Source organism: Struthio camelus, chromosome 12, assembly GCF_040807025.1.
Source record: "Struthio camelus isolate bStrCam1 chromosome 12, bStrCam1.hap1, whole genome shotgun sequence".
Lineage (NCBI taxonomy): Eukaryota > Metazoa > Chordata > Aves > Struthioniformes > Struthionidae > Struthio > Struthio camelus.
In genome coordinates this window covers 20,830,723-20,848,120 of record NC_090953.1, presented here as the reverse complement: position 1 = coordinate 20,848,120, position 17,398 = coordinate 20,830,723, and the positions used below count along the sequence as shown (strand labels likewise).

Genomic DNA, 17,398 nt, shown 5'->3' with positions numbered 1-17,398 from the left:
TTGTAACTAAACAGATGAGAGTATTGTAAAGAGTAAGATAGCAAAGTTAGTTTATATGGTACCTGACCTAAAATTACCGTTCTCCACATTCTAGATGCTGGTAAGTGGGCTAAATATAGAAAATATTAGCCAGATTTTTACTTCTACACCATTTTCTATTAAGTTTAACCTTAAAACTAGAAAGTGTGGGACTGGGGAAGGAGAATAGAATACAAACAAAAAACAACCTTACACTGTAGAGCAGTATAGTCCTCAGCTATGATTAACCCCCCAGGGTAACTGGAGAGACCTTGTGCATCATAAAATATAAATAATTTCCATTAGTGGGGAAAGAAAAAAGAAAAAAAACAACAAAGTAGTGTGGGCACTACTGTACCATTCTTTACTTTCTCTTTATTGAATCAGCTGCTGAACTATTGCAACTTAAACACGGACACAAAAACGCTTACTACACAAAACATACCTGATGGAGGTGATAAGACTCTTAATGGAATCCGAGACAGTGTGGGAATGCCCAGCTAGCACAGACCACGTAGGAGGGTCTTTTGGATTGATAGCCAGAGAACGAGCGGTTTTGATCAATAAAGATGAGCTCTCCAACATGGTTTTAGCAGAAACTAGAATTGGCTCCTGAGCTCGTGATCCCTGTGATCAGACAGGAGCAAGACAAACAGGATTAAACATAGCTTTAAAATATATGGCAAATACTCTGAATTACCTGACTACCAAATCTTAAAAAAGATATATATCAAAATAAAAATAGGTCTTTTCTCCACTAGCAGGAACAGAGATAACACTTACATCATTACTGGAGTTTGTCTGCATGTTCTGCTACTAAAAATAGCTTTCATTAATGGCATTAAAAAGGTACTATCATGTCTGGTCCAATACTATTATATTTACTGATAATCACCACGGAAAGAGTAGTAAAATAATTGCAGTCTGACCATTTTCTCCGTGACATACTTCAGAAAACTGTTCTGAAGTTTACAGAGGCATCATCCAGTTGAGAAATAGGAGAAAAGACAGATACTTGTCTCAAGATGGACTGCAGAGATATCCTTTAACATAAAGTTTGTCATAAGATTTGCAGGATTCAAGCAAACAGGTTCTCCACACAGTAGTTATGTGGACTACAGCACTGTAACTGGGTCATCATCTTTATATCTATTTCATCTCCACTAATCTGGTAAACCCAAGAATGATAGGCCTTGAAAAGACAGGCTTAGATTTAAGGAACAGCCCCACAACTTCGAGACTACAACAGTTACTGAATCATCTGATATGGCCAGCACGAACTGAGGGTTGCCAAAAGCAGGAACCTGCAGTTAAAGAGTCAGCAACATTACATCAACTCCATGTTTAAGCATTTATGAAGCCTGAAAGAATATTTTGCATGAAGATAACCTTTATTTGTTAACTTATATACTAATCTGCTATAGTTGCAGGGGTTAGGAAGGGAGAATGGAGGGAAAGAAAAGAGATGACCTATGAAAGGATTACTTTTCTCAAACAAGCACTTCTTGTCATGATGGATACGTATCATTTTTGCAAGGGATAAAGCCAAACAACAACCATTCACTCTTTTTCAGAACTAACTGGATTCCATATGTTAAAGCTACTTTGGAGGGGGAGAAAAAGGAGATTTATTACTTTATCAAATGAAAGAATCAAGCTAACAAGACATGCAAGTCATTTGCACTGTTAGTGAGTAACTGGAGACTGATGGCATTCACTGGAGCATCATTAGTTTCACCCTGCTGGTGCAAAATTCAAGGGCAGAGGTTAAGCCAAAGACAGCAGAGTGTCCCACAAACAAGAGTGCAATTCCATGAGGTTCCAGGAACACAGACATTTCAGGGTTAGGCCACTTTACACACACACTCACACACTAATTCAATGTTTTAAACCTTTTGAAGGCAGAAGGGCAACACCTGCCTACCTCAGTGCTGATCTGTGCTGGTATACTGACAAACTCTGGATTTGAAGCAAACGCTGTCAGATTTTCCACAGCCTCAATCAAAGGTGCAGTAGCAATCCTGCACTTGTTGCGGTTATCTTCAGAGAAATCACCATCCAGAGCCTGGAAAGGAAGTCACAGTTAAGCTCTGTGAATGGGCTGCTTTGCAAAACTGTAAAAAGTTTAACTCTTGAGTATTAAAATGCTGTATGTTTATAAAATTTGAGACTGGAAAGTTCCTCTAGATGCAAAAAAAAAAAAAAATCATTTCCTTACTTAACTGTGTGTTTCTTGACTCAGATCACTGACCTCAAGCTTAAAAACAGCTGCCCTGCTACACAAGACTGAATAAATGTTTTAAATAATTTCACTCTGATGACTCTCACAAATCATGCCTCAATACCTGATACTCCAAAGGGTTGAAGTGGCTAGCAAGCTGATTCTTTCTTGTAGGCTTAACTTTTTAAACCAGACCATTAACTTACTAGTCTCATTTTTACACAAGTGAGTTAATCTTTGATAACCTCATTGGAAAGACTGCAATATGAAGGACCTGCTGTATAACAGCATGACAGAACTTTCCTGTCCTAAGAGCATAGCTATTTTTGGAAGAATTTTAGTAGCAGATGAACTAACGACTTCCACAGGGATCCAGATTCATTAGTCCTCCGGGCCTTTGCAAGTATCATTATTGCTTGCAAGAGAAAAAGCTACTCCTACCAGAATGCAGGCAGGTATCTGGAAAATAAAAGATCACCATTAAAAAGAATATATTAAATAGCAGCAACTTAAGTTGCTTCTGTTCTGAGTATTATAACTGATAAATATGGTAAGGCTGTCAGAAATAGCTCCACAAACTCTTGACGTTGAACAATCAAACAACTAATGTTAAAGCAGCCATTTCAGCATGTAGAAGCACAATTAGAAATCTTTAATTTCAGTTGCTTGGAAATTATTCTCATGGAGCAAGCTCATTAAGTTATATTGGCACAACAATGACTTAAACTGGATGGGCTGGCTGCATCTCCTAACATTAACATGGCCTGATTCTTTCCTTTTTGACTACACCCATTCTGAGTGGGGACAGTTATACCACTGATTTTGTTTTTGAAGATCTGAACTGGAAAATAATAATGATTTTTTTGGTTTTTTAAATACATACCACAACAGGTAAAAAGATACTGCTAACTGTTCTGATTCTGTCTCACCAGAAAAAAATGAAGAATAAAGCACAATTAAGCAGCACATGTACCTTGATAGTTTTGACCAGGTTGGCAGTGCTGTTTGCAACTTCCTTGGCAGACTGCACAAAGTGTCTCTTGGCAACGGGATTCGCTGTCTTTGATGAAGCAATGCGACAAGCATTGCACAAAGCAGAAGTATGTTTGGCCACAATTGTGGCAGCTGATAACACCTATAAAAACAGATGGTACAAATGAAGGGTAGAATAGTTTGAAGGGGTGTGACAGTTAGCATAGCATAGCTGTGAAAATTCTCAATTCAAGGCCATGGAACAGTTTCAAACCAAATCTCCCTTTGCTTGGTTCACCAACATAAAGCATTGTGTCCTAACAACAACAGCCCCACTGCAGCCCTCTCAAATTACCTGTGATGGGCTGCTTGCTGGATCTACCAAATTCTGGCAAGCCATCTGTATTGCTTGATTGGCTCTGGCAAATTGAATTGGGTCAACAAGACCCTGCTGACCAGCCTGACTGTTGGGATCTGAGATGCCAACCAGGTAAGCAGCCTAAAAACAGAGAAAAGAAGAAAAAACCTTAAGAAAAAATGTTGAATCCACCTCAGTTCTCTGCTAAGCTTGCCACATGTCATTGCACATGGCGGCCAGAGATTATCCAGAAGTCATATTGAAAAGCACTATTAAAATTTTCTTTGGTAGTAAATCTCCAGAATCCTCTGAAAACAGATCCTGTAGCAGTTAAAGTTGTGAAATCTAATTAGTTGAAACAAAACTGCCCACTCTTTATTCAGGCAGCTGGTATCCCTGAAAAACCTATTTTCCACTGGAACAGCCAGGAAAGAGCTCTAGTGCTCACTACCATCAACTACTTAATTACCGGATTAGTCACAGTTGAAAGAGGTAAAGGTTTTGGTCAAACGAGTAGAAAACTGATTTTACTTCTCTTCATTTTCATATCTAAAACAAAACAAAAGCCCTCCACTTCTTACTAGCCAAAATAAATTCACCACAGCAAATGCACTACTGCTGAGTGAAGGACCCATGAAGTCTGAAAGTTGCTGGTCTCACTGCTGTTAGAGACGTCTTGTGGCCAAACTTATTTTCTTTCTCAATTAACTAGAGTTTCTATGCATCTCAACATAGAGAGGAATTGCTCAGATTGGCAAAACTGTATTTGAAAATTTCTTGGTGACTTTCCAATAAAGACACAATACCTGTCATCCTCATCCCCCAGTAAGGCAGCTCAGGGCTAGATATGGAGAACATTAAGTCCCTAACGAGAAATTCCCTATTTGGGAAAGTCGAGGAGCCATTTCCAGATGCAGAAGATGGGCCTCCCATAGCCAAGTCCTTCACTGAAAAGGCTTGACCAGCTTTATCTACAAGGGAGAGGAGCTCGGTAGCTCAAGTCAACTGTTCAAATCATATCAGTCAAACCACAATGAGCAGATTGTTGCAAAAGCTTGAAAATTTTGGTGATTCAAATAGTATGTAAACAGCTGAAAGACACAGACCACTTATGATTCAGAATACAGTCTGAGATTAGGAGTGATCCTTACAAATGTTTTTTCCTGTGGTTAAATTAAAACACAAAATTGAATTGCTCATTTTAACAGTGGCTTCACGCTTTTGTGCTTCTCTATGATGTAATAGCCTGGAAGCGCTACTACCTTGGGGAATGCACAACATGGGGAGCTGCAAACATGAATTCTGCACACTACAGCTGTGACTTACTTTTCCTTTGGAAAAGTTACCCTCCTTGTCTTATTTCCCTTCCATCTAGAATGTGCATGTTATTGCACTCTGCTATCCCTGCAGTAGACAGCAATGTATTCACAATTCATGTGGACTGTACATAGAACATACTGTGTAATACAGGGTCACGCTTGCTTAGCTAACAGGAAGAAATTTACACATGCATGGCACAAGTTTTAGGAAAAACATATATACTTGAAATATATACCTTCTTTACAGACTTCAGTAGCTTACCTGAGCTGCTGCCTCTGTAAGGCCACAAAGAGCCTTGGATGCAACTCCAACACATTCACCAAAGACTAAAAGATCACCAGTCTTGGCATTCTGGGAAATGCCTGCCATTGATTCTCCAAGAACCTCAAAAATTAAAAAGCAAAGTAAATCTCACAATATGCTTTCCTATAGGTCAAGGACAAGTGATTTCTGGCCCTGGTCCACAAACCTACTTGGCCTTCCAGAAACTTTAGCCAAGTGACAGGCTTACTGAATTGGGCACATTGCTCTGTGTGGAGTGAGGGATGAGGCATGCAGAACAACACTGCATTGAAGGGTCAAATAAACATAGCTATAGCTCAAACCACCAGGAGGGTAGAGAAATAGCCTCATTAATTTTTCTGTTATACAGAGGTCAGCCATATGGCTCATCTGCAGAGCACTGACAAGAAACTACACAGATGCTTCCAACACATCCTGGATCTTCTTTGCCCCCAAACTCACTGAAAACTCAGTGGAAATTAAGTTGCATCTAGTCTGCCAGAACCATCTGAATATTAGAATGCATGTTAAATCTTAAAGCATGTTCTCACTGAATGTAGTTTCCTTTTTTTTTTTGGTAAAGAAAATCAAAACAAGGTCTAACTACAGCACTGCCCCAAAACAAGATGATATGCATATCCTCCTCCATTAAGTATTCTTTTTCTTTTAGAGGAGGAAGAATTTGAGACAATTCCAACACATTGAATAATAAGGATACCAAAAGCAAAGCTTCAAAGAAAGATGTATGACACTGTTAAAAATAGCTTAACAGATTTCACAGAAATCTGCTACGTGCTGAAATATCTGGACTGCTCAGACTTTTCTCCAGGCTGTTTCACACAGAACAGTACAATGATACTTCATTGCCAAGGCTTCCATCTACACTTTGGGCATTTCTGACTTGGCTGCAGTCAAAACATGTCTTGACAGTAAGACATACTGTGTGATGGGGGAGAGGGGATAAGTTTTAACAATTTTCCATGGTAGTCACATAATTAAAAAAACCACGTTACCAGACTAAAAGCCCCCGCAAGCAACCAAAAAAAATGTAAGTGACCCATAAGAGATCTATCTCAGGCTGAGTTTTCCCAAGGAATGGAACACACATGCTACAAACACTGTGCTGTGCTTCCAGCATGCTCTATATGCATGTGCAAATAATTAAAACATACTTCAAAACTGACACAGGAGTGGGAAAGGAAATTACCTTGGAGTTTTCCATTACACCTTCAATACAATCAAAATATGACAGGTCACTCACAGGTTCATTGGGGTTGTCCAGCATTCCCTTAACTGTCTGAGGAAAGGAAAAACACCTTGATTACTTATAGAGCCTAAAATACAGAACTGAGCAAACTATATATACAGTCACAAATGCCTTGATGACAACAGTGAAATCTTTCCTACGAATGGTCTCTATCAGCAAGCAAAACTATCCAGTCACTGAGGGCAAACAACACAGAACAATGTGCCACAGATGAAATGCTACCCTGCATCAGCTGAGCTGCACTAACTACTCATTTGCGCACTAAAAACCTGTTGGATAATATCCTTCACTGAAGTCTAAGCTCATATGGTTTACACTGTTTGTCATGAGTGACTTACGAGTCAGTTGGCTTGTGTCAGCTAGTCCTCGCTAACTTGATTTTGCGTCAGTTCTGAACGGCCTAACGCATGTCTGCGGCAAGAATTAAAATGTTATAAGTGGAGGTGAAAGAGTAAGTGATAGGAAAATCTGGTCCCTTTTGTTGAGTACTGGCTAAAGACAGAAAGAACTACCAAGCTAAATGCCAGTACACAATTTGCCTGCCTGCCTCTTTGCTGTCAGGAAAAGCCATTAGCACAGCTCCCTCTGCCAGAAAGCTAAAGATACAAATTGGATTTAACTTCCCTTTCTGAGGTGAATCAGATTCCAGGAAATAAAAAAAATAAAAACTAGGTAATATATTTGTTGAGAAGAATCCATGCCTTTAGATAAAAAGATTTGTAGCAGGCTGTAAAACACAGCAGACTGTTTCTCTTACGCTTAAAAAATTGCAAAAAGACTTTTTCCAAGTTTGAAGGAATAAAACTCACCAAATACCAGGCAGAAAAGATCTATAATCTTTCTGAGGAAAGTGAAATCAGTAGGTATAGAAAGACACCAAAGCTTGTATCTGACTTTCACCTTCCACCTGAAGGAAATCTGGGTATGAATTCAAACCATTGGATTTTTATTATAACTGAACTCCTAACAGTAAGACACACCTACCGCAATATTTTTAAAAGCTCAGCCATCATTAGTCTGCCCTCTTTTTTAAAAGTTGAGATCTATGTTAAAACCCTCCAGTGATTAAGATACTCTAAGAACAAGGTAAAGCAGGAAAGAGGTCATGAGTAGCAAACAGTTTCCAGTTGCTTCCCATCTGTTTTTCAGTTCTCAAACTGCAACGAATCTTCATTGCTGTGCTTCATCCTCCAGTAGCAGCTTGTAAAGCAAGGTTGTCCCAGCAACATTTGCACTCTTCTGGAGCCTGAAGCCCTCCAAACGTAAGGAACAGCACAGGAAAACACAAGCAAGCCCTGCTTTACGCTGACAGTTAAGGTTCAGTTGCTGCTCCTGTAACACCTTTTACTCTTTCAGCTGAAGTTCTTGGAAAGTTTAGCTGGCTCCCTTGGAGACCACACAATAAGGTCATCTCAAAAAACACTTTTCCAGAGTCTCCAAGGAAGGCTATGGAGCTTACTAACAGTCTAGTAAGTTCAGGCTAAAACACTTTTTACAGGAATAACAGTTTTTAGTCATTTTGAGAACTCCTGGGGAGACCAGAAGTAGTAAGTGATGAATCAGGAAAATAAAGGAAATGGGTCAAGGACTTAATCATTGTAAAGATAAATTATAAGTTAAGGCCACAAACACTGCTTTTCCAAAAGCTAATAGGTCACTTCTAACACCAGTCTCCAGTCCGGTTTATGAACTACCTCTTTTTGCCTCAGTTCCCTTTTTTTTATCAGAAACTAATGTCATACATCCGGGCTCTTCTCAGTAACTGTCCTTCTCCGGCAAGCATTTCCTGAAGTTCAAGACACCCCAGATCCCCCCTCCTGCCTTTTCTGGGCTCTGCTCACAACCCAGACAAGCCAAGCTATTGGCACACAACTGTCCACAGCTGTTTGGTGTCTTAGGGCTGCCCTGGCTTGAGGTCTCCCTCTAAAGCTCTCAGGCTTTTGCCACTCATTAGCAGGGAGTTTCTGCCTTTCAGAACCCTGTTTTTTCACAGGCCTCCCCCAATAAGCATGTGCTTCGGTGAACTCCTGAGAAATAGCACTTCATTCCTCACTTTGGTCTGCCCCGACGTTTGGCAAGGATCTCAGGAAGCAATCACGTTACATTACAGCCTGCTTACTAGCTTCTTCCTTTCTGTTATTTGGACTTGCTGCCACTCCCTTTAACTAAGGTGGGACACTTGTAAGCTCAGGAAGCTAAGAATCCCATAAGTCCAACAAAGCCCTCAAGCAAAGCCCTCCAATTTGGGATGAAGGGTGTGGACTTTCACATTAAAAAAAGCCTAGAGCATCCTGGAATGCACTGAAATGACCTTGGTAGCCTTTCCATACCAAAGGGCAGAAACAAAACATTTGAAAGCTGATTTACGCTACTTAAACAGGCCAGGTTTACTGTAAGAGAGGAGGAGGAGAAAAGGCTGTATCTGCCCCATCAGCACATGTACTCTTGCACAGGTGTCCCCACGTTCACCTAACCACCCAGGGCCATACCAACACTTACAGAAATGCTAACAAGCCCAATATTTAAGAAACATTCTCCAAGGAATATTTGCAAAAGCATGTGGAAAATAGGCACATTACAGAACAGCAAGTTACTGGAACATATATTCTGCAGTGCCCAGAGGACTGAAATCCAAAATAAAAATGTCAATTCTTTCCACTCAATTTTAAAAGAAAACTAACTACGCCTTCCTTCTGAATTAAAGGCACTTAAGTGGATTTAAGTTCTATTTTAACCTCAATTAAAACATGACAGTTCCAAAACTCCTGTCTTTCAGATATAATAAAATACTTGGAATTGCTAGACCTCTACCTTGAATTCATTTTGACACCCCTACCTCTCCTCTCTTCTACCAGAAAAAGCATCTACATGCCTTCTTGTCAGCAAGAAATGCATAAAATCATTTGATTCGGTATTTGACACTTTATCAACTCAATTATTTACTAAAGATATTTTGCTAAATACAACAGTCAAACCCTTGAAATACGGCAACTCAGAGATGATTTTTATTTCCACTACTGAATAGGATAAATTCACAGAGCAAGCAGAGGGATGCCTCTTAAGGGTGGCAAAATCATATCCTGTAACACGAAACAGTTCTTACAGTAAGTTACCACAACGAAGCAAATCCCAGCTGTGACTTTACTGAGAGCTGCCATTAAGGCTGACCTTGCTGGTGAGAATCAGCGTAACCCCATTAGCTCAAGGATGAGGAAACTTATCAGCAAGGGTTCGCAAACTACAGGCAAATCTGGTGTTTCTAATAAAATCATCCAAGAAACTCGGTTTCAATCAGAGCTGTGAGTGTATAAAGCACTTAACTAGTTGACAGATTCATTTTGGCATGAAGAAGCAAAGGCAGTCAAAAAATCTTCAGCAATTTCAAGCAACAGTTAGCATTAAACATATACGCAGAAAGCTGTGCAGCTCTGCGCTGATGCCAAGAAAACCTATGGGAGATTCAATTCACAAAATAGGACTTTTCCCTCTTCCTATAATTCTTGCCCCTTAATACTCTCTTCTCTGTGACAAATAACAAGACTAAGAGATCTGAACGGCTGTTTTTCTAACCAAACACTTTTCTAACAGTGTTAGGGGACAATACTTAATTAATAGCAAAGGAAATATGCAAGTCGCTCTTTGATGTTCGGACCCTGACAGTAAATAACAAACATTTAGTTTAACTTAAAGATGCTATTCCCTATTATGCTAAGCAGCAGTCAATTTGACTGACACCAAACCTCAGAAGTAGGTCTTTCACAGAGGGACCTGCTACCTGCTATTTAGCCAGCCAAATAGCCTCACCGCTCACATACCAGAACATAACTTGCAAATAGCTGCACTGACAGATGCTCCGCGTTAGCATGGCTGTGACAAAGCAGTTACAAGACATCAAAAACCTAAATGAGAAAGAGGCAGCAGTGGCAGGATACAACGTGATAAACGTTATTGCAAAGTCAGATGGCAGCGACAAGCTGCTGTAAGCCGAAAATCAGGATGTTGCAGCTCCCTCCAGTGCGCTGCTGGTACTGGGAATGTCCATCCCATCATGATTCTTTTTTAATTTAAAGTAAGCATGGATAATAATGAATAAACTGTATCTTTCAGGGGAAAGGGAAGAGGAGATGGGGACAGGGCAGTAACATCATCTTCCAGCCAAATCCACAGGATGTTCAGAGCGGTTTTATGCCTAACTTGTATGCAAGGAAAACCCCTGCAACAGATACCAAGTAGAAAGACAATGACAGCAGCTAATCAGACAATGAAAACAGAGGAGGAAAAAATCCACCTTTGGTCCATTTTAATTTGCTAGAACTTTTGAAACGTAAAAATACCTCTAGTTCCCTGAGAGCATTGTCACATTCCTTCTGCCCAGGTGCCTGCTGGGTGCACAGTGTGATGAGCTGGTTTATACTCTCAGTCACAGCTCTAGGGAGAGTGAAGGGAAAAAGGTTTATTTTAAAGTCAAACAATTTCTCTTATTTCAGCTTTTATCTCACTAACTGCACACTGAAAAAAAGTTTAAGCTCTGATGCTCTACTTTTCTATTCAGCGTTCAAGTGTATAATATACAATAAAATAGCTGACCTAAACACCTCACAAGCTTCATAGGAAAAAAAACAAAACACGCAAAACCCCAACTCTCACTAAAGTGTTTTATAATGATCCACATCTGAAAATCTAACCCCTCTGAGCCCCTTTAGTATTTAGTATGTAACAAGAAAGTTTAATCTCACAGCAGTAAGTTATGTCACTAGGCTTGACACTTATTTGCAGAAAGGTATTTATAACATTAAGAACATTAATGTCCAACACAGAAATCTGTAGCAGTCTGGTGCTGTGCCGATAACACTAGCTAACGTAACTCCTTCATTTTAAGTAATGCAACTTTGATTACTTACAGTTTTGCTAGAACCCTGTTTATTTTTAGGGAGACAAGATGGATGTCAGAATATTTTTTGTTAGACAAAATAAAGTAGCGTAGCTTACTTAAAGGGCCCTTTATTAGAAGGGTGTATTTATTTAAAAAGTTTATTTCCTGTTATAAAAAAAAGATGATTACAGAGCACAGGACCATACATTAACAGCATTATCCCTAAGGAAGTAGGTCTTAACTAATTCTCTTCACTCCAGGCTAATCTTTGTTGGGAGTCAACATTTTGGAAGACAGTTTTGCAAGCAACATGCAAACTTGATCTCAAATGTTGATCTATTTAAATGTTGAGATTTCTAGGTGTGAATGTCTAGGTGTCCTTCAAAGTCCCCTTCTGGTTTGATATTTGAACATTCAATCTAAAGGCTTTGATAAATGAACAAATATTTTGTTTTTAAAAAAAGAATCATCAAAAAGATTTGAGAAAGTGAAGTGGGAGAACTATTCAGTCAGAAATACTCAAGTGAGGTAATATTTTTCAAGTAAATACTAAGTACCCTGGCTGAGAAACGGTTCACAGGATGAAATTCAGGGCATGCTTGACAAAATCCTGAAAGAATATTTTCACCAAATAAACATAGCATCTAAACCTTTCAAAGACAGACAAGAGTGTTCTTGATCATGCACACAACACACTGTTAGCAAAAGGTAGTCACAACATGATTTTTAAGCACAGCACATAAAAACACTATTTGATTTCTCTCCTTGTTCAGGATTGAAAGGCTTAGTATTATCTAGTGCATTATCAGAACATATATGCAAAGAAAAAACATAGGCAAAACACACTAGGGTAAAGAAAAACAGAAGTAGTCATCCCTTTCAAAAACCCCACCAGACCTTCATCTGATGGTTCTTATTTCCATGCAGCATAACAAGTCAAGTCAGATAAGAAACTAATCCAAAATAAGCGACTTTCCTGGGATCTACTTTGATTTAAAAGCAGCACAGGTCCCAACCGCACAGTTAACTGGCAGTATCAAAAGAACATATAAACACATTATAAATATTGAAGAGGTAATTTGCAAAGCAAATACTTAAATAAAATCTAAAGCAAGCAACACATCCTTACCTTGCAGCTGCTGCCAATAGATTTTTGGCATTAGGAGCTCCAGGATCAACAGAGAGAGACTTCGCAGCCAGTAACAGCTTGCTGGAAGCCATAGAGATGTTCTTGAGGTTACCTATTACTTGAATCTGGTCCTCTTTAGTCTGGAAAGCCACAGAAGCATAACATTAAGTTTAGAGTTTGCAATAAAGAGAGAGTGCTAAAGCTTCATGAGCCACCTTGGGAAACCCAGTTTCTCTATCCACCTGAAGCTGATGGACTACGGTGCCCTGCACATCAGACAAGGGCACTGACCAAAGCCTCTGTTCAGGCAGACAGGTGCCTCTAGCTCCATTCACAGAGCAGAAAAAGAAACCCACATAACAAATGGCTTGATTTCTAACAATAATAGTATTCACAAAGGAGCAAGGGAGAAATTTAACTAATTGCTGAACAATGCTTTTGTTGTCCATACTCTCAATGTGTCTCTGCCTGGCACAACTGGTCCACGTTATTCAGTGTGTACTGTCTGTATTCCAGCATCCTCTGTATAACCTACAAGCACTCTTGCATCTAACAGATTACTCGCACAGAAAGATCCCTCCTGAAATTCCTTTATTCCAAGAAAAAGAGTTTCTATAAACTGGCTTTGGTAAACATTCCGACTTGGATGTTCTATTACTTGTTAACTTCAAGTCATTGCTTGAAATGGAAAACTTAATACATGCACAATTACAGGAGAGTACTGCATGATCATAGCAAACAGCTGAGACTAAATTCCTTCTGTTAATGATCTGTAAAAGAGAGTCAGTGCCTTTTAACCATCTGTTCAAGTTCTTATGTAAAGACACTGCATTTTACTCAGCTGATGTGAACAGACTTTAATCTATATTTACATTCTGCCTTTCCCCCCTGCCACTTTTTCCCTATTCACTGGGCCATCCAAAACACCCACTATTGCTTCTGTTCTGGTCAAATGACTAGACCCAGACGGAAAGCATCCTCCACTCTAAGTTCAGCCATTAATAATGGAGATTGTTTAAATCCACCATGTGAGCAGGATAAGCAAATTCTTAAGGGCCACAAGGTTGTCAGCAGCTGGAAATGTCTTTTCAAGTAGCTATCTGCAGTATTATTTCTACCTTTGCCTTCGTGGAGTAGCCTCACAAATAAAATGTTCTAAGACTGAATAAGGTCCACGGCTAAAAAGATAGTCCTATATAACTTCAGAGGATCAGCTGATGTTTGCTGCCTAATTCACCTTATGGATCTGAGCCTGAATGATTAAGATTTGGCGGAGAACACTCAGCGGCTACAGCACCGCAGCAGTCATTGTCTGACATCTCTGCCCAGCTCCATCTACAAAGCATTTGCTTTATAGACACTTTGTAACTAAGTTGGAAGACCTGGCACATTCCTTAGACCTGCTTGCTAGTATTTCTTTTGGCAACTATTTTGAAGTTCGCAAGTTCTTCTTACGAAGCAGCACAAAACAGGCAATCTGCAGATTTTGTTTTCCCCATAAGTCCTCCAAGCTCACCTCATACATGACCCTTTGTTGTGTGAAATCACCTCCAGAACAGCAATACTGTAATTGAGTACACCTACATGCGCTAAGATAAGGAAGGACATGGCTCCAGCTTCAAAAAAGAGTACCTAGATTACTAGAAATAAACCAGGTAATATGCATCAACATTGCTGATTGCTACTGAGTTTACCAGAATGTAACTGCACTAAATCACAAAACACAAATCACAATTAAATCACAAAACAGAAGTTTAAGTGCTGCTGTGAGACACATCGCACTTTAGCCAGCCCACTCCACATGCCTGCACCAGTCCATAGCAGGTCCACGGAGGTACACGCCATAGAGCAATGTCAAGTCTAGATTTTAAAGGTGCCTCTTCCTCCCTTTATTTAAAGCATGGGAATTTAGCATAAAGCTGCTAAATTCTGAAGAGTATTCATATGTTCATTATGGTCCATGATAGTTCCACCAAAATAGAGGCAGCCTTTTCCATAGCCTTCAGTTATTTGAGAGGTTCAGTGGACTATTGTGCCTTTAAACATACAGCTCAAATTAGTTAGCTAACAGTCCAAACCAGACAAATGCAAATAGTGAGGTGATTTCTCTTCACTCCAGATAGGCAGCTATGGATGTTATGAAATAGTCATCCATCACCCATCACTTCTGGATTGACTCTCACATTAGCACATCGTACCATATTCCCAAGATAGCCCTTTTCCCAGTTAGCATGATAAAAACAACAACAAAAAAAAAACCCTTACTTGTGCTTGGCCAGCCATTTCAATACCAGCATCAAGGAATTCATCAAAATCATCACTGAATTTTCCAGAGGCTGCAGCCAATTCCCCACTTTGGCCCCGTGTAGCATGAACAACTTCTCCTGCCGACTGGTTCAGATCTGCTGCTGCCTGGTTCAGTTCACTCTGAGCTTCTTGGAAAGACTTAGAACTTGGTGGTAGCTGCAAGAGAATCAGAGCTGTGTTTTAAGGGCTAACAAGTCACACTAGCCCTTCACGACTGGAAAACTCAACACCATTCAAGTACACTAATGCGATACAGCAACGAGCTTCACATACAAGCTAGAACAGAGCACTGTATCTGCACTGCTAGTGATAGCTCTCAGCCAGAAACCTATACAACGCTGAGCTTAGTCCTGCTATATGCAGGAAGATAACTTGACTTTGAAGCCCAAAGCCCAAAGCCTTTGACTTTGAAGTCCAAAGTATCAACTGAGTTCAAAGGAGGAAGCTTTCAAGGGACAGACAAGGTGACAGCTATTTTATGGTTCAGTTGTGAAACTCAAAGTGATGAACACTGAAAAAAATTTGAGAACATTGTTTTCCAAGTCGTCATTCCTCCCCCTCCCTCCCCCCCTACAAACAAGCTTCCCAGAACAAAGCAGAAGTATCATCAGTTCTTGTATGACTCCAAACTCGGTCCCGACCTGATTTGACTGAAGGCATTCCACAAACATGTCAAAATAAAATTCCTCCTTCATTCGCAGAATAGCAGGATAGGATCACCTGAAGGTGAATATTACGCTGTTCAAATCACATAGCCTTCAGGCAAATTGCCAGGGCACAAAGGGTTTTTGTGACACTGATGCAGTGAAACAAAAACATAACATTTCATATCTTCAAACAAAATTACTGTAGATGTTCCTTTCTGAATGACTATAATGCTCCTTAAACTGAATCAATCACTTCTCAGAGAGTTAAGAGTTGAGCTGGATGGTAATTTCCATGGTGAAATTGTGGCATCACAGTTGGCATTTCCAAAAGACAAACTAATGGTGATCCAAGACAACTTAAACATTACCTTCAAAAGCCACAAAAATGCACTGACTTCCCCATGAGTCGGAAGAACAACATTTCAAGCATGAGAATTGGCTGCTACACAAAATTTGTACAAAGTATACTTAGAGCACGTTAGCTATTAAATAATTTGACATGTGGGTAACAAAGACCAGAGTTTCATTTCTCTCAAATTATTTGTACATTAAAAGACATCTCACCGAATCAACAAGGAGCTTCTTGCTGGATTCTCCAATACTCTTCAAAGCCACATCCACATCCTTTTGTCCAGGCAGACAATTCACACAGTTATTCAATGAGTGAGACACTGCTTTTGCCACCTACAACAACGTAAGTAAAACATACCCAGACTGAGAAAGGCTTAAGTGGCCATTGATCTAACAGGAAGCACATTCTATAGCTAGGCATTTTTAAATTCTGATGAACGAGGCCATTTTAAGGCTTATGACGTCCTTGGTTTGCTCACCTGTAGACTAGCAGCAGTCATCAGTTATGCTTATCCATTTGATAGGGTAGTGTCAGCAAGGCAGCTCCATGACCGCTGCTGGTACCTGGGATAAAGGCTACAGCACCGCAGCTAAGGGCATGCCCCTAATCAGTGGGGCCCTAATAATTAACCATATACTAATCAGAGAAACTCTTTGCATGCAACTTTTTCAAAGTCTTGGCACTGTTACTTAAAATGAATCTCTTCCCATAACAATTCATTTAATATACAGACCAAACAAGTAAAACCTGTTACTACTGTCTTCAGAAGCAGTGGTCCCACTTGTGTAGAAAAACTGTTCAGTTTTTTTCTACTTTTTGAATATAACATGAATACAGATCCTTGATTTGGTAGTGCTGAGTTGTTCTGTTGTGCAGTCTAAAAGCCCACTTTCCAAATATTTTGTGGAGTAAAAGCACTAATAAACAGCATCTTCATATAAGTTCTCTTTCTAAAAGATAACTATAATATCACACTCAGCATTATTTGGCATAAACATGACGTTTCTACTTGAAAACTGGTGGAAAGACTAGATAACCCTCTGACATTCCTTCCAGCCCTATTTTCTGTTTTTCTCCCATTTAGCACTCTGTTTTAAGTCATCTCAGTGGGTTTTCCATAATTCACATAGCAGCTCCTATCACAACCCACCTGGGCTAATCTCTGCTGACTGTCTGCATCCCCTGGTGCGGCCAGGGCCTGCTTTGCCTCCTGAATAAGCATAGCAGAGCCTTCCATGACATCTCTTGCTGAATCCAACATTGCATGGGCTGCCACAGGGTCCGTAGTAGATGCTGCAACCCCTCGTGCTGCCTGAGCCAAAGTCTTCAGAGCCTGAGCGGTTTCTCTGGCAGCAACCCCTGTGTTCAGATTTCATCAAGGACTATTAGTATCCTGAGAAACATGATCTTTTCATTTTGTGACAGTTGAATTTACAGGTAGTGATCTCATTTCAACATAACATTTCAAATGCAGTTTAAAACAAAATCTTCAGACAAGAGCATGTTTGAAATACATAACATCATTTAGCCAGAGAAATGCCTGTAGTGAAGCCATAATGTAAATATACTCCAAAAAGCACATTGCAGGGCAGCTCTGGATCACTAAACAGGTCTTACAGTGAAGTAGGAGGAAAGAAGAAAGTCTAAAAATA

The 17,398-nt window shown here is 39.8% G+C and overlaps 1 protein-coding gene across 5 annotated transcripts in view; it reads right to left on the bottom strand.

Annotated features, from left to right (window-relative positions):
* The window catches only part of TLN2 (talin 2), a 218,840-nt gene that overhangs the window by 59,549 nt on the left and 141,893 nt on the right, over positions 1-17,398 (bottom strand). For all 5 annotated transcript variants that reach the window (XM_068958794.1, XM_068958796.1, XM_068958795.1 and 2 more), the window contains 11 exons: positions 16,897-17,105; positions 15,959-16,078; positions 14,706-14,903; positions 12,441-12,580; positions 10,773-10,866; positions 6,379-6,468; positions 5,151-5,273; positions 3,567-3,710; positions 3,213-3,374; positions 1,943-2,083; positions 464-645 (listed from right to left, as the gene is read on the bottom strand). In XM_068958794.1, the coding sequence (XP_068814895.1) occupies positions 464-645; positions 1,943-2,083; positions 3,213-3,374; positions 3,567-3,710; positions 5,151-5,273; positions 6,379-6,468; positions 10,773-10,866; positions 12,441-12,580; positions 14,706-14,903; positions 15,959-16,078; positions 16,897-17,105 (1,603 nt within the window). The remainder of the gene's footprint in view (positions 1-463; positions 646-1,942; positions 2,084-3,212; positions 3,375-3,566; positions 3,711-5,150; positions 5,274-6,378; positions 6,469-10,772; positions 10,867-12,440; positions 12,581-14,705; positions 14,904-15,958; positions 16,079-16,896; positions 17,106-17,398) is intronic.